Source organism: Sparus aurata, chromosome 4 (assembly GCF_900880675.1).
Source record: "Sparus aurata chromosome 4, fSpaAur1.1, whole genome shotgun sequence".
NCBI classification, from domain to species: domain Eukaryota; kingdom Metazoa; phylum Chordata; class Actinopteri; order Spariformes; family Sparidae; genus Sparus; species Sparus aurata.
In genome coordinates, this window is record NC_044190.1 from 38,973,450 (window position 1) to 38,993,870 (window position 20,421).

Genomic DNA, 20,421 nt, shown 5'->3' on the forward strand with positions numbered 1-20,421 from the left:
AATCTTCCTCGTCTGTCCTCATTTTGTCCCTTCACCCACAGTTTAATTGTGCTAAAGCTCACATTAAACGTGTACCCTGTTTTCTCCTCTTTCTCATTTCTTTCTGTCTCTTTGTCATGCTCTTTTTGTGTGATCTTCACGCTGCCTGCACCACCTCCTTGTCAAACCCCCTAGTGTGTTCTGTGTGGCACTAAAGGCGCTAAGACTCAGAAGAAGGTAGATCAGCTTTACTCAGAGCTAAACCCCGTCCCACTGAATACTGGAACATTCTCAGTTGTGTTCTGCTACTGAGCTTAACCAGGCCAACAGAAGTATTAGTGAGGAGTATTTCTGCAACAGCTGAGGAGGAAAAATGATTGTTGTTTCTTGAAATAGTGAAAGTTTCCAAAGATTGTCACTAAGATCTCTAACCTCTGAATATGTTTTACATGACAAGTGCCTGGTTAAGTGCAGTATCAGACTATATTTCATCATCATTCCAGTTTAAATCATAATCTTCCCTGTGCGCCTCTGTGTGTTTCTGCTTCATGTGCTGGTGAGCCGTGTTGATCAGAAAGTCAGTCACGCTGGAACCTCTTTTTTCTTAAACACGTAAAACACTAATGTTTGGTGTCTAACAAACAGGAAGTGCCATCTGATCAGCTCAAAGGGGACCCTGTCTATTGGAGCTACTGAAAAATGTTTACCAGTCTACTGACTCTTAATTAAGAGCCAATACACTGATAAAATGTTATTAAACACATCATCTGTTCATTCTTGAGACTCCTCAGTAGAGCCGTGATGATTCTGTGGTAGATTTGCATTAAGGGAATTATTCTCTGCTGTATTTGTTGTGGTCTTTCTGTGGGTCGTGCTGCTGCTGCATGATTTTTTTTTCTTTTCATCTCTAGCTGTAAGTTGATAGAGATGCTTGCTTCTCAGGCTTTTCATGTTGATGACTCCATCCTTCTGAAGGACTTGAGCTTTGCACACAAAACCTCAAACGGGGCCAAGTTTAGGCCTTTCCCAGCGAGGTCCTTCTCCAGGATGGATTACAAACAACTCTAGGGGAGATCAAATCCTAGCACTGGGACTGAGATACTTGGACATATTGATACAGTGAAGATAAAGGTATTATAATTGTCACCCATTTTTAGGCAGAAGAACGTCATGGAAATGTGGAGGAGAGACTGAGGCAGATGGAGGCCCAGCTGGAGGAGAAGAACCAGGAACTGCTCAGGGTGAGAAAGATGCGAGAGTGGAAATGTGCTGTCACCACACCAGGCCTCCTCCTTATGCTTTCACTGCTACAGATCAATCTTATTGCATGCACATTTTGAAATGTTGTTTTTCTGTAATTAAAGGCACGACAGCGGGAGAAGATGAACGAGGAGCACAACAGGCGTCTGTCTGAGACGGTGGACAAACTTCTTTCAGAGTCCAACGAGAGACTTCAGCTTCACCTCAAAGAGAGGATGTCTGCCCTGGAGGATAAGGTGAATAATACAGAAATGTGATCAAAAGTCACAAACAAGCTGAGGACAGTAATTGTGTCCCAAAATAGACATTTGTTGTTCCTCCGCTTTGTGTGTCCCATAACTAGTTTATAATGCCAAATAAAGTTCATGGGCTTAACAAGCTTCTTTTTAAAACACAGAATTATTGGACATCTTATCAGGGGTTGAAATAAATCCATGTTGTGCATCCTTAAAGATTACATATCTCATAGTGCATGGTAAGTAGCTCAGTCGATGTTTATTTGCCAGCGTTTCAGCTTCTTCCTGTCTCTTTTCAGAATGCCCTGATCAGAGAACTGGATCACACCAAGAAGTTGATCGAGGAGTCTCACCATGAGAAGGTGAGGGATTGTTTTAAACCAATTCTCCCCCTAAATATTGGCTCCCTATAATATATTTTTATTATTTTAGATACTCAATTGTGTCTCCACCAAATAATTGTTATGTCTGTGAATGTCCTCTCCTATAGGAGCAACTCCTGATCCAGATTGAGACCATGAGGGCAGAGAACGAGCAGGGCCGGAGCAGAAGCAACTCCTTACTACACGGGTAAGCCAGCTAACATTTAAGAGTTCACAGATTCAACCTTGGACACCAGAGTCTTTCTGATTGTTGATTATTTTTATGTCTTCCCCAGACGGTCTCAGCTGGGCAGCACTCCAGATTTCAGGTATCCAGTGTCGGCTTCCTCAATGATGGACAGTAACTCGGACCATTATGGCAGCGCTCTCGTGCTCAGACGGCCTCAGAAAGGACGGATGGCAGCGCTCCGGGACGAACCATCCAAGGTGAGCTCCGAGCTCCTCTGCTGGTGGCTTATTTGTTGTTCACATGCAACACTTATCTAAAAATTGGGATCAGCTACATGTCCAGTATAGAATCATAGCCAGTGATTTAGGCTCAATGTAGACAGTAAGGCGAACCAGTTACTTAATTTATTATTAAAATCACAATATCCAAATCACAGAAGCTTCATTTTCAGATTAGGATGAAAGGTGTCCAACATGCTCTGAGAAATGAAGTATTGTGGAGCTGCAGAGATGATCTCTTTCTCCCTTTCTAGAAGAGTAATTTTGTTTTACTTTTGGGTTGTCTTCCTCGTTACGCACTATTTGTATTGTGTGCATTCTTCCTTCCTTTACCTGTTTCAGTCTAATGTTTGAGTTCTCCCTGATGATTTTCTTTCTTCATTTCTTTCTGTTTGCTTCCGCTTTGGACATCAGCGACATGTAAGTCAGTGTGTTGGAGATAACCGTGTCAGTGTGGTGTGTTAATGTTCAATGCTCAAGTATCAAGCTAACTTCCTGCCTCTCTGTTGCTGCTCATTCTATCTCTCTTTTTGTCGTTTTATTCTTTTCCTCAATATCCTTTTTTCTGCTTTCTTTATCTGCTTCCCCGTCTGAATACCCTTCTTCTATTTCCTCCATTCGCTGATTTAATTCAGGTGCAGACTTTGAATGAGCAGGAGTGGGAGCGCATGCAGCAGGCCAACGTTCTGGCGAATGTTGCCCAGGCGTTTGAGAGTGACATGGATGCTTCAGACCTGGAGGAGGACCGGGAGACGATTTTCAGCTCAGTGGACCTGCTGTCCCCTGGTGGCCAGGCTGACGCACAGACCCTCGCCTTAATGCTGCAGGAGCAGCTGGACGCTATCAACAATGAAATTAGGTACCAGCAGCTACATGGAACACCAAAACCTTATCTTTTTAAGGCCTCAACTATTGATTATTTTTATTGTCTAGTAATCTATTGTAACATTTTTCAATTGATAGTTGTAGTTTGGTCTGTAAAATGCCAAAAAAATGTGAAAAATGTTGATAAGTGTTCAGGTGAAATCCTCAAATGTCTTGTTCTGTCCACAACTTGAAGATATTTAGTTTACTTTCATAGAAAAAACACTTAAAAGCTGGAATCAGTGAATTTAGACTAATATAAGACTACTAATAATTTAATTGGTTAGTTGTTGTAGCTCTAATTCTTTCATTTAAAATGTCAGGGAGTGTTTTGTATTAAATGTAACCTCACCATCTCGTTCCTTTTATCGTTGCAGGATGATCCAGGAGGAGAAGGAGAGCACAGCCATCCGGGCAGAGGAGATCGAGTGCCGGGTGGGCAGCGGCGATAGCCTGGGAGGACGTTTCCGCTCCATGAGCTCCATCCCTCCGTCACTGTGTGCGGGCTCCTCGTTGGGAGGCTCGCCCCCGGGCTCCGGCCACTCCACCCCCAGACGCATCCCCCGGAGCCCCAACAGAGAGCTGGACCGAATGGGTGTCATGACCTTGGTAACGCTTGGTTTACTTTCAGATCATACAAGTGCACTAAAAAGCACTAGTATTGGTTTCCATCACTAAGTAACTCTTATAAGTAAAGATTATAGTTTCCTCTGTAATTATGTTTTTGTTTTGTAATTTCTTGTAGTTCAGGTCTGAGACTGTACTGTCCGTTCTTCCTCCACCTGTTTTAACTTGCTCTTTTGCCTTTCCATGTTGATGTTGTGTATTGGAAGCGGTCTCCTCTCACCAGTGTGATTAGTGCACTAATATTTTGTGTGTGTGCATGAGAGAATGTAACCATGTGTATGTGTAACTGCCCCCCCCCACCCATAGCATTATTGCTATGACCCCTACATCATCCAGAGCTCCCTCTCCCAGCAGACTGTAACTTACCTGCCCTATGGTGCAGCTGGCTTCAGTCCTCCCCCTCAGGCCTATAGCTATGCACCATACTTACAGGTACCTGTAGATCTCCGGATGACTCCTTCTTTTCTTCGCAGATGGGTGCAGTCTGCCACTTTCTCTCAGTTCTGTTCCTCTTTGCATCAGTTAGCAATCCCCTTCCCTCCTTTCTACATTACCATACGTGCAATTTTCAAGGAAGCTTTAATTGCCTCTTTCTGTTCTTGAAGGGTTTTTCTTTGCCTGGTTCTGTTTGGTAGTTTGAGCCGTCACCTGGTGGAGAAATGTCATTTGTTTTCCTGTTAAGACCAGAGCTGGTGCTACCCATCAGTCTGGTCTTTCAGGAATGTGTGTTATGCGATGTAAAGAATGAACTTTTAATCAGTTTACATGCGCTCAGTCCTGCAAGAATTCTGGGAGACAAAGGTCACCAACCACTAAGCACTTTAAGTAATGTCATATTTATTTAAGTTTAGGATAAAAAATGAAATCCTCATGCAATGGCTCGAATGCAGATCAGAGACAGAGGGATTTAGACAGATCATGAAGTTTATAGAAGTAGATCTGTAAAACATTACAGACATGAAAGGAGTGCTGCTTGTAGTTTGGCAGATAATGTCTGTGAAAAGACTCTCAGCTTTGACATAGTTCCGTTTTAGTTCCATGTGTGCAAAGCATCTGTGAAACTTGTCAAAATAACTTCTGATTCCTGAAAAAGAAAACACTCGAAGAAAAGGAACATTTTGAGCGATTAAATTAATTTGCTGCTCACCCCCTCAATTTCCTCTTCCTGTTTCCCTTTTATAGCTCACTAATCTCTTCCCTGCCCGGGCCTCCGTGTGTCAGTTGAGGAAAGGAAATGAGTGATTAGGTATTTTCCTCCTGGGGGCAAGAGAAACTCCTGTAGAAATGTGGCACGCTGGTGGTTTATTTGCTCTGCTAATGCCAGGCCGGTGAGGAATGCAGCAGGGAAAAAATCCTCCCCCCCTTTTTAGATGCACAGTGGAAAATATGACGAACAGCTCTGCTCCATAAATTCAGGTGTCAGACAGCCAAATACAGCCCTGTTAACGTTGAAGCTAACTAGCTCATAGCGTCTTCACCTGTGAGTTCAGCACTCCGATGTTAATCAGAAGTAACCTGTTTGCTGCTTGGTCTCTTATTCAGTCAACTCTTCAAATAGATTTCATCAAGGCTTTGATTCGACTGAAGTCGGCACTTCTCCCTCTGATTTCTTTATCTGTTTCCTCGAGCTAGGCTGCACCCATCCTGCCATCCCGACCCAACCTTCATTGTGGTTGTTTTGCGGTGATTCTCCTGTACACTTAAGTTTCCCAAGAACTGCACGTCTTACTGCGCAATTAAACAGACAGTTTCTCTTTGTCTTCACTGTTTTTGTGTGTGTTTCTGTGTACCAGTATACATTGGTAAATGTATATCTTGTTCGGATTTCCTGCTGGTGTGTGTTTGTGCATGGCTTGGTTCCACCGCTGCTCTGTTGTTCGTCTCATTAACGGCTCTTCTCCTCTCTTCTTTTTTGCCATGCTTCAGCCTAGTGACCTGCGCAAGCACCGCAGGAAGGTAAACTAGAGACCTGCTTTCCTGGGCTCTGTCATCTACCTGTATATCACCCTCATATTATCCCCCCAGTGAAATCCACCATGTATACACTCTTTTACTGAACATACAAAGTTGCTGCAGTCAGATCTTCAGAGACTCTTGTCGTCTTTGAAGGGTTTTGCTTTCCCACCAACACAGTGTCGTACAGAAGTCATCCTGGAACTGTTATGTTATTCTATCGCTGATAGAGTTATTGCTCAGGCCATTGAAAAACATCAGTCTGCAACAATTTTAATGGCTAATAAAAATGAACAACAATAAGCAACACGTTTGCTACGTTAACCATTAAAATGTAAAGATTTGCAGCTTTTTAGTCTTGTATCTTAGTGAATTGAAAATCTCTCGGTTTTGAACTGCTGGACCGACAAAATAATTTTTTTTTTTTTCGTTTTCATCCATAAAATATTCAGCTGATTTATAGATATTGAAAATAATCGTTACTTGACAGGATAAATTATTTTAGAGGATACAAAGCAAGTCTTCCTCACAGTCCACAGAAATATATTGTGATGACAGTAAAAAGACTCAACTATTCATATTACTGAGGAAGTAATTAAAGGTGTTATCATTGCTCAGAGTTGAATGATTGACACTTCAAAACATTGAGGTTGTTTCACCCAACAAGTTGAAGCAGTACGACCAGTTAGTCAGTAATTGGTTTCCGGAATTTCACAAATTATTGTCGTCTGTTGCATCCGTTCCAAAACAGTAAGAGAAGTCAAAATCAGCTCTGTACCAAACAAACAAGAACGTAATGCCAGTAATTAAGGACTAAAGTGTTACTGCTTAGACATATAACCTGGTTTCGAGGTCTTTTTCTGGTCATTCCTGATTCTTTGCACTTTATAACTAATACTTTTGCTTTGCCGCGATGTTTGTTTCTCTGCTTGCAGAAATTCTGTGTTCATTAATTCTTCTAGATTTGCAGAACAGTGTTTCTGTGTCTTTTGGTCATTAGCAAAGCAACAGTACAGCTGCACTTTATATTCCTATTAGACAGTTCATTAATAACTGTGCACTATATCCTATTGATAAGATATCCTCATGATAAAGGTTTTTTCTTTACCTCATGGGTCTGTACAGAGTTAAAATCAGGAATAATCCACCTCATTAACATGTAACCCTCCTGCTGTTATGCAGTCTGCTCAGGATGACAAGGCCACTATCCGATGTGAGACGTCCCCCCCCACCACTCCACGCTCCATGCGTCTGAGCAGGGAGGCGGGGCATGCTGCAAGCCACGAGGACATCAGAGACATCCGAGGGTAAGACCTGTACCTGTAAATGTTCCTTCATCGTCGTCTTTCTCCTTTTCTATCATTGATGCATGGATCTAATAACAGAACAATCTCGATCCAGCATCGGAGGCAGATCCCCGTTAGTCCCTGTTAAAGCTGCTGGTGCATGAAGCCAGAATAGCAGAATATGCTCACTAGAGACTTCAGCAGACTTTCCTAATGTTATTGGACCACATGGATCAAAATCTAATCATTTTGTGACACACTTTTCAGTTGCTCCTATTATAATATAAGCTTATAGGAAAACATGTTTTTGAGCCCAGTTCACTGCGGGACGTAAATACATGGTTTGGATACTATTACCCTTTTTTCAACCAAGGCAGTTCAGGTTCTGTGTCAGAGCCACTGGAACCAGTTCTTTGTATTTTGACAGCCTCAGGACAAGAAAACTGGTTCCAGACTTGCAGCAGCAATTTGCTGGTCTGTAACAACGAGTCTCTTCAGTCAGGAGACGAGGGAGTTATCGTGACCGAGGACCAACTAAAGCCGCATATAGCGCCATTTTTAAAAACCAAAGCAAGTGTAGCATGTTTTGACTCATCCATTGGAGAATAAACAAAAGATTTTCAGAGATGCCAAATTGTAGCAGTGGTGGTCCGAGGTCAGTAGGTATACAGAGCCAGGAGCAAAACTTGTAAAGGGTCCATGTGGTCCGCCATAGTTGTTCCAGGCAGTGCTGGGAAATTTGAGATACAGTGACAGAATGGTGTGATTGATTGTTCTCATGCCTGTAGAAAAGCAAAATGGTTCTTTAAAAGGTTTTTAAGTTGAACCAACAATGAACCAGCAGTAGCACCAGTCCAGTACCAGCACTGGGGTTGAAAGGTTGTACATGGGTGTTTGTTAAATTGCCCTCAAAGCCTGGTGCTCTTCCTTATTCTCTGTCCCTCTTATCCCCCTTTGGATGGATAGTCTGGCGGGCCTGCAGGACGGCCAGGGCAGTAACCCCAGCAGCAGTAACAGCAGCCAGGACTCCCTCAACAAGGCAGCCAAGAAGAAGAGCATCAAGTCTTCCATCGGACGTCTCTTTGGGAAGAAGGAGAAGGGCCGACCCAGCATTCCCGGCAAGGACTCCCCCAGCCAAGGTCAGTTTTTATTACACTGCAGCACTTGTTTATGTAAATGTCATGCACGCTGCCAGTGTTGCTGTGTTCCCGGCCCTGTCAGACTGCTGAACAAGGTGTTTGTATACGTTCCTAGCTGGCACTCCTGAGGCCGAGAGCTCTCCTAAAGATGGTTTAGGAATGGGCACCCTGGGCGGTCCTGCAGAGAAGAACAGGAAGCTGCAGAAGAAGTAAGTGTCCTCTAACATCTTCCTGCTGTTTCCACATTGTTTTGTAGACTGAGACATTTTTTTTTAAAGATGATGAGATATCACGCTACTACACAGGATGTCTGATGTGTTAATAAATTAAAAGTCCTTGGCACTCCTGCTGCAGTCCAGGGCTGGCTCACACGCTCACCTCCCGCCATCTGACCCGCGCTCCCTCCCAGTCAGCTCATCCTCCTTCCATTCCCCGCCCAGCCGTTTCCATCGCAGTCATCCCCCACATCCCTCTTATGTTTTCTTTCCTCCATTCTCATTTAATTGCAAACGTATTACAAACACCATAAATGTTGCTTTGCTTCCATGTAGCTCTAAAATTAGCATCAGTTCATTCTTTCTCTTTTATTGTTTTTGCCAACGTCCCTTTTCTTTTTTTATCATCCCCTTCTCATTCCATGTGTAGTCCAAAGACCGGGTAAGTTGGTTCACGTTGCTTTTGCTTTGCCTTATCTTCTTCCCACACTTGGCTTCATGTTGCCCTCACCAATAACTCTGAGGACCCCGAACGACTGTCCCTCCGAATGTCTGATGGTTTTTCCGTGCTGCTCTTTACCCTGCTTTCCACACAGCTTAACTAACAGGAATGTGTGTGTGCTGATATTTAGTGAGTGGCACATTTTCCTCTCGCAGTTTTCCTATTGGAGCATGACGTTATGCACCACAGCTACACAAAAGATAGTTAATGGAAGAATTGAACCAAATAGTGACATTTTGTGAGTTTTCTTTGATGATGTACTTCAGCACAGTCACTGTGTTGCTGTAAATATCAGAATTTAATTGAAGGTACTTTTTTTAATGAAGCTTTAGAGCATATTTGAAGTCTCTGTATAGTGGCAGGTTTGCCAAACAGAGGATGGGCTTATTCTCCATCAGTGATCTGCGGCCTACAGCCCCATCTAGTGGCCAAATACCACTGCTTTCTTCATTTTACAGCATCGGTTAAGACCCATTAATTGGATAAACTTTGAGACAACTTAAATCAGACACTAACTTTCCAGAAACCTGCAGCGATTTTCTGCTAAATGTTCCTTCATTACAAACTGAGAATGTGCATGAGATGGATGTACAGATTTTAGAAGGTTTTCCTGCTTTAAACATTTCCCTCTATGCATGTTATGACCCCTACAGTTGTAGAGGAATGCATCCATACTAAAGTTGTTTCCTAAGTGGACTCTCAAAGCATTGGTTCTGGGAGAAAACTCTACTGACTAATAGTCAGGTCTTCAATCCTGAAGCCCTGGCGGCTGTAACCTGCTCAGAGGCTTAACTAAAGAGCCATCTGGTCAAACCTGGACGGTGGAGGCTTGAAAAATACTGAGGATGTTTTAACTCTTCTGGTCTTTAAAGGCCAGGGTTTGATGTGAAGGTTTTCCAGATGAGCATGTCTCTGTTTGAGTCTTTCTGGTTTTCAGTTTCTTTGTTTTCTCTCAAACTCCTGCTCTCTGTTTGGAGTGTGCATGTTGGTTGATGTCTTTGGGTTTGTGTATGTGTTTGTTCCAAAGGTGAATTGGATAGATTGCATACTGGGAGTTTATGACGGGCTCTGTGGATTTGGGCTGGATAAATGTGGGGCTATTAGGGGTGTCACGATTCTCCAAATACCACAATTAGATTGGATTTTTCCAGCACTGATGGCTTATCCAAAGTTGTATTTCTGCATCTGGATTTGTAAAGATCAACAGATTGTTGGTTTTATACCCTGACGACTGTCATTTAAATGTTCAAATGAGAGATAGAAATTCTGTTTGTTTTACAGAGTTCAGTTTCTTAGATCTGTGCAGAATTGACCCTCGTTCAAACCAGATAAAGAATGGATCTTTGATGTGAACGGCAACAGCACGACTTTAACCCTGATCTGCAAAAAGACACCAGGACGGATAATATTCACCCAAAATACAGATTCCAGAGTTAAAAGTGATCCAGTGATTAAACTTCAACAAAAGATAGAAATTCAGTATGTTCAGTTTCTCAAAGCTGTCCCGAGTAAACCCTCTTCCTAAACAAATCAACAAAGGATCTCTGATAAAGAAAATAAACCCAACATCTTCAACGCTGTCAGGGTTTCCTCTGGTACTGTCAGTTGTGTCTGGAAGTCCAGCTGCAAGCTAACGCTAAGCTAGCTGTGTTGTCTTTCTACTCTTCAGATGCTCAAGTAGGCGAGGGATCCACAGAGAAAGACTTAGTGGAAATTTTGACTTTGATGATCAAAATTAAAATCTCATTTTGAACCAATTTCAATTTAGAATCTAAATCGTGAACCCCTAGTGGCTGTGTAAGTGTGTGTGTGTGATTCGGCCAGCAAACTTTTATAGCACATGTGCTTTAATATGTATTTTGTGTGTCAGGCATGAATTACTGGAGGAGGCCCGCAGGCAGGGCCTGCCATTTGCCCAGTGGGATGGACCGACTGTTGTGGTTTGGCTGGAGGTACGGCACTCACACACGTGATCTGAAAACCATTTAAACAAGTAACATTTCTGTAAGCATTTATCCAGGTCCACTAATGTCTATGACCTGCCCCCCTCTGGCCAGCTGTGGGTGGGCATGCCAGCCTGGTACGTGGCTGCCTGCCGTGCCAACGTGAAGAGTGGAGCCATCATGTCAGCGCTGTCAGACACGGAGATCCAGAGGGAGATCGGTATCAGCAACCCGTTACATCGTCTGAAGCTTCGTCTGGCCATCCAGGAGATCATGTCTCTGACCAGCCCATCCGCCCCGCCGACCTCCAGAACGGTAACTGTGCAGCAGCTGTTTGACACACACTCCCTACGAGCTCTCTGTCTACACATTCCTGTCATCTGATCGGGCATGGCACTTAATTGCTTTGACATTTTAACTACTTTAACCTGCACTAATGACGGGATCAAACTCATTTTGATTTTAGCTGAATTCTTCTAACAATAAATAAACCAACTTTTCTCGACCTTCTCTCCATCCTGCTCTCTTTCCGTCCTTCATCGCTCTTCCCTCTTCTCACACTTCTCTCACTTGTGATTGGGGGGTGTCACATGATCAGACCACAGGAAACGTTTGGGTCACACATGAAGAAATGGAAACTTTGGCAGCCACACCTCCCACGGTTAGTCTACCCTGATTGGCTGGACGCTGGTGGCTTCTCGCTTCTGTGGTGACTGTAGAGACTCGTTCCAAGTTGCCTTCACAGCCACCAAACCTCATTGCATGCTTATTATTTGACACGTCAGTGTGGTTTATCAGTCCATTATTAATCCGGCTGCACAGACTCTCACAGGCAACTTGGAACAAGATCTTACTCTTGTAGTTTGTATTTTTCTTTCCTTCTTGTTGGCGTTAGTGGTTTTGTCGTCTCCTCCTTAAGACCGTATAGACTGTGTGTGTGTTTCTGCTTTAATATTAGTTAGTTTTTAGTGTTTGTACGTGTTTGTCTTGGTGATTTATAGTTGTTTAGAGGAAAAACCTGCTAATTTTAGTGCAGTTTCAGTGTTGTTTGAGTCAGTCAGAACAAGAACAACACTAAAAATATGCATGATGACTCCCTCCAGCTGTCACCGTTAACCCTTTTTAATTTATTCATTTTAATTTATGTTTTAATAAACTGTTACTGTAACACTGCAATTTATTAGGGTTGGGCGATATGATTGTATATAAAACTAGAAAATTAAGAATCTGTCTGATACTATTTATGGTTTTATTTGTTAAGGTAGCTTCCGGCTTTCAAATCTGTTGTATTATAAAACTGTGTGCAAACAAATGCCTCGTTCCACTGCACGGTACGACTTCACTATACTGTTCTTTGGGGGTTTTTCATCAACAAAATTTGTAGAAAGTATCTGGTGCTTGGTCCAAGCAAGCTCAACCGATACTAAATGATGGAGTGAAATCACTGCAGACCGCTAATTGGTTGGAGATAATCGTCACCAGGATGACACGGACACTTAACACCACATGACGTGTGCCCGATATTTCTGTACAGCGGCACTCCAGCAGTACATGTGGCCAGATGTTTTCAGGCTGTCCATCCTTCTGTCTGTCCCATTGTTGTGATTACAGTATCTCAAGAATGTGTTGTGGGAATTTCTTCCAATTTGGCTCAAAAGTTCACTTTGACTGAAGGAGCCACCGATTAGAATTTAAGGTCACTGTAACCTCACAATACATGATTTTTGGTGATATGATATTTTATATCTACAATGTCAAAGTTCAACTTCACTGGGACATCATTATGTATATTAAAAAAGAAGAAGCTCAGGTCATTATTCAGTGCCAGAGCTCTGGAACAGAGACCTGACTGGTAATTCCAGTTTTATTCACTTGACGCTGATTTGAAAAATGGCCACCCACTAAACCACACTGTGGTTCAGTTGTTCCTCTGGTCAGTTGCTGATGAAAGGATCTCTGAAAGGATATCCACCATTGTTTCTGGGTTTGGTGTGGCATTGAAGTTGCACCTGGTGCTGCTATGATGATCAGCCAAGAATCCCACCTACACTGAGGAGAACCAGCAGCTGTAGACATCAGAATAAAAAAGAACCCGTCACCAGACGTGTGTTGATCCGAGCTGTACCGTGCAGTGGGACCACGGCAAGATCTGCTGCTTTATTGCAATGTCAGTTTTTTTAAATGAATGTTTGTCTGGTGTTAAATTCACCAAGTTTACATAAAAACAGACTCTCCTGTCGGTTCTTTAACCTGCACAGTCTCTAAATTTATTATCAAGAAATGTTGAAATAATAACCCATAATAGAGGATTTTAATTTATCGCCCACTCCAACAATTTTCTTTGTTCTGTCCACATTTTTATTTCCTGTTCGACGCCTTTCCTTTAATTTGTCTGTCTTGTTATTTTAGTTTGAATGATATTTTCCACATGAAGCTGCTCTAACCCGGCACCGCCGCCTCACTAACCCCTCGCCTTTCTGTTCTTCTCACCATGCTCACTCTAACCATGCTAACACCAGGAGGATGACGAGGGCAGCTGGGCCCAGGTTTGCACACGTTCCCCCCCCCGAAAAACTCACCTTTACTCACCTTCCAGATTCTACTATCTTTTAGTCTGTGTTTATTCTTTTTATCTCATAGAGGAGATGTCACAGTTTTCCCTTTTATGTTTAATTCCAATCACTTCTCACTGAGGGTGCGTTCACAACAAGCATGTTTGGAATGATCCATTCAAATTATGCAGTTTTACTCCTTTAGTTTGGTTCGTTTATACAGTAGAGCTACTTCAAGATTCTCACTAAATACTAAAAACTGTGGGTGTGTTTGTGAGCAGTAAGAACGTAGTACCATCCAGCTGCAGGAAACAACCCCAGAACAAGAGGTTTAACACACAGCCAGCACAGGAAAGACAGGTTAATAATGCACATGAAATATATATAATATAATTTCAAACCTTTCCACTGTTGTTTAAACCCTCTCAAATAAACTTTACTTCACTTTACAATCTGATAAATCTTAAATTGCAGGCTGAAGATCGTCTGCTTCACACTACCTGTACAGTTGGACATAGACAAGTTTAAAAACCAGAAAAGAGGCTGTGTGCCAAATTCACAGCACCGTTGTTTTGACTTTTCAGAAGCGACTCAGTGGTTTCATCTAGTGGTTGTGCAGCTGAAGTGCAGGGATGAACTTCTCAGAAGGAAACCTGTGGTGACTTCATCGTCACAGGTTTTGTCACTTGTGGTTTCTGTGCAGCGAGTCTGGTTTCCTGTGTTAGAACCCCAGATGATCTTTGAAGATACTCCGACAACTCACATATATGGAGCTCACACAGTGAAAGCTTTCCTGATCATTTAGATTAATCAAATAAATATAAAGTTAACTCACATTTTACTCTCACTAGAACACCTTCAATATGTTTTTTTATTAAATTGTTTCTGATCATTCAACTGTTGAATTAAGATTAATATCATTGTTCTTGAACCCTTTCAGTGATTCATAAATGATTCTGGGTGAATAAAATTCATTATAATTTTAATAAAGCGCTGGTACCAGACAGAATACTTATGTAGACCTTCTGTATTTACTTTAATATTTAGTTTTCATTAAAAGTTGATGATAGAACTCCATCTAGATTATATAAATTGTTTTATATAAACATTATAGATTCATAATATTTAGAGTTTGTCTGCCTTTTTTAAACCTTGAATCAATGGTCATATTAGAACTGAGAGATATCCACCAGTCAGTGTGGAAGGCTGACGTGAAGTTAAAGTTACAAAGAAGTTTAACTGTATTTATCACAAGACAAAACAAACATTTCCAGCTCCTTTAAGAAAAAAAAATGTAGTACAATATCCATATTTTCAGCACTCTCTGGCACATACTTACTGAGCCGTCTCTTCTCGGACTGTAGACTCTCGCGTACGGAGACATGAACCACGAGTGGATTGGTAACGAGTGGCTGCCCAGTCTGGGTTTACCGCAGTACCGCTCCTACTTCATGGAGTCCCTGGTGGACGCCCGCATGCTTGACCACCTCACCAAGAAGGACCTCAGAGGACAGCTCAAAATGGTGGATAGCTTCCACAGGTAAAACAAGACGATCCAATATAACTATGGTTTTATACTGTTAGACATAAGATTGGGGCTGTAGTGTGTCACTGGGAGGAAGTAATACAGAAGAATGTTCATCAGTTTAATACGAGTAGATGTGCTGATGATAACACCTGTCTTTGTGTGTGTGTGTGTGTGTGTGCAACAGGAACAGTTTTCAGTGTGGCGTTATGTCTCTGAGGCGGCTCAACTACGACAGGATGGAGCTGGAGAGGAGACGGGAAGAGTCTCAGATGGAGCTTCAAGGTAACAACCATCCTGTGGATTTGTGAACAAAATATAAATTGTGCAGCATCCACCTCCATATTTTAAACTCGCGCTGGACTTCTGTCATTTCAGAAGTGTTGGTGTGGAGTAACGAGCGTGTGATCAGCTGGGTTCAGGCCATCGGGCTGAAAGAGTACAGTGGAAACCTTTATGAGAGCGGAGTCCACGGAGCACTGATGGCCCTCGACGAAACCTTCGACCACAACGCTCTCGCCCTGCTGCTGCAGATCCCCACACAAAACACACAGGTACACTTTCAAGTTTCACCAACTTACTGCACTTTTTAACATCATCTGAGATGCAAGATGAAGCGCCATGTGTGTAAGGTGAAAACAGAAAAAAGTGATTCACTTCTAGGCCGTCAAAATTGGCTGAAATGGCGTTCGATGATTCCTTCAGTGCTTGAACAATTTTCATATCGATGTTGGTGCATTATGTCCATAAGAGGGCAAACCAATAAGACGAGAGGCTCGACTGCTTGTATCAGTACAGTTACTTCAATCTAAACAAATATCTTCATACCTACAAAATAAATAATCTCTGTGTCCTTGATGTGTGCTGGAGTGAGAACACACTCTTGAAGAGAGATCCAGTGATTTCATACAGGTTAGCCAGCATGTTATCTCTAACAGAAGCTAACATAGCTTGCATACAGCTTCATCTCGAGGTTCCACAGTTTTGCTGTCTTCTGACCGAAATCCAGAACATCTCCAAATGAGGCTTTTTTAGATTATTCAGAGTACTAATCATCTCTGAGGCTGAGAGAGGGATATTGTTTTAAAACAAAACACCTTGTGCAGACTGTTGATTGAAGTATTAACTTCAATATTAACCAAAACAAACCTTAATACTTAAAAATATATAAAAAGTACATGAATATATATATTTTTTTAAAAACATCAGCAGAGACAAAATGACAAAGAGCAGTTCTGCACCATCAGACACTTTGCTTCTGAAACGCTCCCAGTTGGATATGAAGTTGCCTTGAGATCAAAATAAACGGAGTCGCACACACACAGCGGGTAACAAAGACGTGCCCAGTGGAATCTGGAGGTTAGGTTGTGAACTCTCTGCTGCCGGCACTGCCACGGCAATTAAATGTGACATCCTTAATTCACTGTGGAGAAACAATTACAGTGAAATCAGAGTAGCTGCTCAAGATCTCAAGACGATGATGTAATGTCAGGATGGGAGACGACAGTGGAGTTAGATAAGTGTTACCATCGAAGATAAATTGTGTGATGTGAAATTATTATCTGACGTGAAGAGGTTAGAATTAATTCAGTAACGCTCTGTGTCTTTTCTTCCTTCTTTCTAGGCCAGAGCGACACTTGAGCGTGAATACAACAGTCTGCTGGCCATTGGCACAGACAGAAGAATGGAAGAGGTGACATACACACACATTAACACATCGACACACAAACTAACTAACTAACACACAGCTGACCGAGAAATTATATGTGAAACCAACTTCCTGTCCACCCTCCTCCTCCTCCTCCTCCTCCTCCTCCTTCAGGATGATGATAAGAACTTCCGCCGGGCTCCCTCATGGAGGAAGAAGTTCCGGCCCAAAGACATGAGGGGGGTGTCGCTGGGTGCGTCAGACACCCTGCCTGCCAACTTCCGAGTGAACAGCGGCAGCGCGTCTTCTCCCTCCACGCAGCCAAAGAGGAGCCCGATGGAGGGTAAGCTGAAGAATGAGTGCACGTGAATGTGTTGGTGTGTGTGAAAATATCTCTGTCGTTGCTGCTACTTACTCCAGTAATACTTCTCTGACGGCTCCCAAAGAGCCCAGACTCCTCGTGAACTCTTAATTCTTCTTGAATGGCTTTGCTGCTTGTTTATTCTGCTGTGACTAATGGCACGTCTCTGCATGTGATTCTACCAACATGGAAACACAGGAAGTCAGTCTATACAGAGGCTGGACACTGCCACAGTCAGGACCTACTCTTGTTAACACACAACGGTAAGATCACACACATCACCTGTAACTTCAGAGCATTCGGTCGGGCTGTTAGCAGCCTGCACTCTGCTCGTCTCTCTCTCCAAGCAGAAAGCAGCTGTCTTGTTTTTTCGGCTTTAATAACGCACGACCTACGCCTCTCCTCCTCTTCTTCTTCTTCTTCTTCCTCTTCTGTCCTGCTTCCCCTCTCGTGCCCGCTCATCTCTCTCTTCCCCTTCTCAGTTTATCCTCATTATTTCTATAGGTAACCGCTGGTCAGAGGATGAAGGGGAATTCCCTGCATTCAAGACCCGGATGATGAATTGAAATGACTTGCAAAGACACTAAAAAGATGTTTTGTTTTGTGTCGTCATCACAGAGAGAGACCTTACTCACCGATCTCAGTATCCCTAGAGGAAACTTTCTAGATTTATCAACATTTGTTATTATATTTATGTAAACCAATGGGACATTTTAATTGATTTTAGAATTTCTATGTAATCCCTTTTGCCTCTATCCCCTTAATCAACCTTCTTTTTTAAAAAGAAACATTTCTCCACTGTGCCCGTATTAAGCTCAGCTCTCAGATGTATGTAACTGAATGTTTCAGCTGTCTGGAGTTTGTATATTTCTACCAACAGACATTTTATCTAATCTTTTTTATAACCTGATTCTATTGACCAGATGTATGTTTTTTTTTTTCCTTTTCTCTTTGATTTGAATTCTAATCATTGAATTTATGCTTAAGTGACTTTGATATGTGGTATAACTTAATTCATATCCTTTGCCCTTTTTAACTGTTGTAATTTTTGTAGCTTATTACCTGTGATTTTGTGTAAATGCAGCTCTTAGGTCAACGGATGTGTGAATATCAGACAAATTGCTGGAGTTGTCAGACTGTTTCACAAACTGCTCAACACTGTGAGTCATCCATCGCCGTGAAAATAACTGCTGGCAAGCCAGGTGATGGTGACGACACATATCATGTGAAACACACAGTATATTTTCCTTTTCTCTCTCTTTTCTCTTCTTTTTCTTTTCATATCTGCGAAACCAAAATGAAACTCTTGAATTTAAGAATTAAAGCCATATAACCGTAGCGAAAACATAACAGAGGGCTTCTATCGGATGCAAGTGAAAACGGAATTCGAGGTTCTCTCTTGTTGACCTTGCATGCAGAAACTTCTCCACGTATCCCCACCCGACCACACCCCAACAGCTCGACTCCCTTTAACGAAAACAAACCTCCCTCACCTCTGGAGCAACACGCACAGGCTCACCTGTACAGGAGGACTTGAATCAAACAGACGAGTCGAACGTGTGGAAACTCCTTCGATGGACCAACTTCACTGAGGCCTCAGTCGATCCCCGCTGTGACTCGATCCCCCTCAAGGCGGTGCGATCCCCCCACAGACCTTTTTTAAAAACACTTTGTACGAAGATTTCATATCAAGCCTTATTGTTTCTTAACTCCTCTCTGTCGTCTGTTCTTATTTATTGTTACTCATCCACGTTGTGTTTCGTCAGTTACTCTTTCATAGTCTGCTCCTATGAATGTAGCAACGCTCCTCACGTCTGAGTTTGTCCCGTCTACGCTCCCAACACAGGTTCCGCCGTTAACGAATGAAGGAACCGAAGAGTTTTCTTTCACCCTACACGTAGCTGAAGATTAAAGTAGAAACGCTTCTTTTTCTGTTTGTGATTTAGTCATGTATGCACAAATCATGTTGCTGTTGTTTTATTCCTGCTCCTCCCATTGAATCTTCTGATCTTGTAACAATGATGTACAGTCTGAGTACTTATAAACTATTTTTATCACAATATTATTTATTGCTTACTTTCAATAAAATACTGAAACTTATTTTCCACTGCAGAAACAAAAAACAGACTAAAGCTTTTCATTCAACAATGTCTCGCCATTTCCTGGTTCTGTCTTTAGTTTGATGAGTGAAGACGATGTTGTGTCGGTCATCTGCTCGTCAGGTGCACATCTGAAATGTGACGGTAATTGTCGTCCTGAGGGATTGTTTCTTCAGGTCACTGCTGATCAGAAGATGAAGGAGAATTCCCTGCATTCCACTCAAATGACTCGCAAGGACACTAAAAAGTTGTAGAGAAAGACCTTACTCACCGATCTCAGTATCCCCTGAGGAAACTTTCCATTTCCCACTTCCAGTTTTAGGCAGTGCTGCAGAGATGAGTCAGCACCGTTCAGAAGGTCAAGATATACTTTATTTAATGTGCTGGAACCTCCCAGAAGTTCTGTGGAGGAAAAAAAACAATGTACTTTGAATCTCGCTTCAGAGGAAAACTGAGGCATTGTTGATACATTTCAAATAATTTCTTGTTATTTGTTACTTTAACTAGAGAGTGTTCAGTTGGTGCAGAGCCGGTCAGCTGAACAAAGGCCCAATATTACAACAGAAGATGAGAACATTATAGTAATCTTAAAACATCATTTTAATAATGATTTAATGATTTTTGTCACAGACCAACAGAAAAAGCTTATTTTCATGTCAAAATAAAGAATTATCTCTACTTAATTGATAACAAATATAGAATTAAAAAGTTGAGTGAGCGTTCACTGGCCTGACACAAAAAATGTGAACTTTCTCAATGATTTTTGTTAAAGTTTTTTTTATATATATTATTAAAAGTTGTGTAATTGGCGACATAATGCACACAGTGATAAACAACTTATTTATGTCTGCTTCCTGACAAATTCAGAGCAGATGGAGAAAACAAATTTTACAAAAAAACATGCTGAACACAATACTTTAGTTTTATCAGGAAAGATTAAATCAGGGTCGAGAAAAATTTGAGATTTGTCCCCTTCAGTAAACTTCATCAGTCAAAATATATAATTTAAAAATATAAAATGATATCCATTGAAAACATTTGTGCTAATAAAAAATGCAAAACGATTATGTTTTATGAGTTATGACTGCGTTGTGTTCGGCCTGTTAACTCACAGTAGTCAAGATAAGAATCAGTAATATTGGTACTTTCAACACTCTGGTACAAGCCTGAGCTTGTTTATCTGTCATCATACAGAACAGTTTGATCGTAGACGTGGTCATCAGTGTTTCCTCTATTTATATTTATGATGATGTGATGCAGTGAATCAGAATCAGCAACAGATTTATTACCAAGAAGGGTTTCACACCAACAAGGATTTTGTCTTGGTAAATAAGGTGCATGCATTGAAGATAATAAACAATAAACAAACAATGAAGATTATATATACATTATAAAATATACA

The 20,421-nt window shown here is 41.8% G+C and overlaps 1 protein-coding gene across 1 annotated transcript; it reads left to right on the forward strand.

Annotated features, from left to right (window-relative positions):
• The first annotated feature begins 195 nt into the window (after positions 1-195).
• Positions 196-19,043, forward strand: LOC115579731 (liprin-alpha-1-like). The gene is made up of 24 exons (XM_030413341.1): positions 196-216; positions 1,137-1,220; positions 1,344-1,475; positions 1,775-1,837; positions 1,966-2,045; positions 2,134-2,284; positions 2,720-2,725; positions 2,941-3,164; positions 3,547-3,778; positions 5,723-5,752; positions 6,932-7,056; positions 8,002-8,174; positions 8,290-8,383; positions 8,820-8,831; positions 10,762-10,843; positions 10,949-11,149; positions 11,433-11,495; positions 13,354-13,380; positions 14,751-14,926; positions 15,099-15,196; positions 15,290-15,465; positions 16,536-16,604; positions 16,734-16,902; positions 17,425-19,043. The coding sequence occupies exons 2-24, from the start codon at positions 1,179-1,181 to the stop codon at positions 17,484-17,486; spliced, it is 2,487 nt and encodes an 828-aa protein (XP_030269201.1). The 5' UTR covers positions 196-216; positions 1,137-1,178; the 3' UTR covers positions 17,487-19,043.
• Positions 19,044-20,421: the final 1,378 nt, after the last annotated feature.

Coding starts and splice junctions, on each gene's coding strand:
- LOC115579731 (XM_030413341.1), top strand. CDS start 1,179: ATGGAGGCCCAGCTGGAGGAGAAGAACCAGGAACTGCTCAGG. Junction 1,838..1,965: donor AGGAGTCTCACCATGAGAAG/GTGAGGGATTGT, acceptor CCTCTCCTATAG/GAGCAACTCCTGATCCAGAT. Junction 15,197..15,289: donor GTCTCAGATGGAGCTTCAAG/GTAACAACCATC, acceptor CTGTCATTTCAG/AAGTGTTGGTGTGGAGTAAC.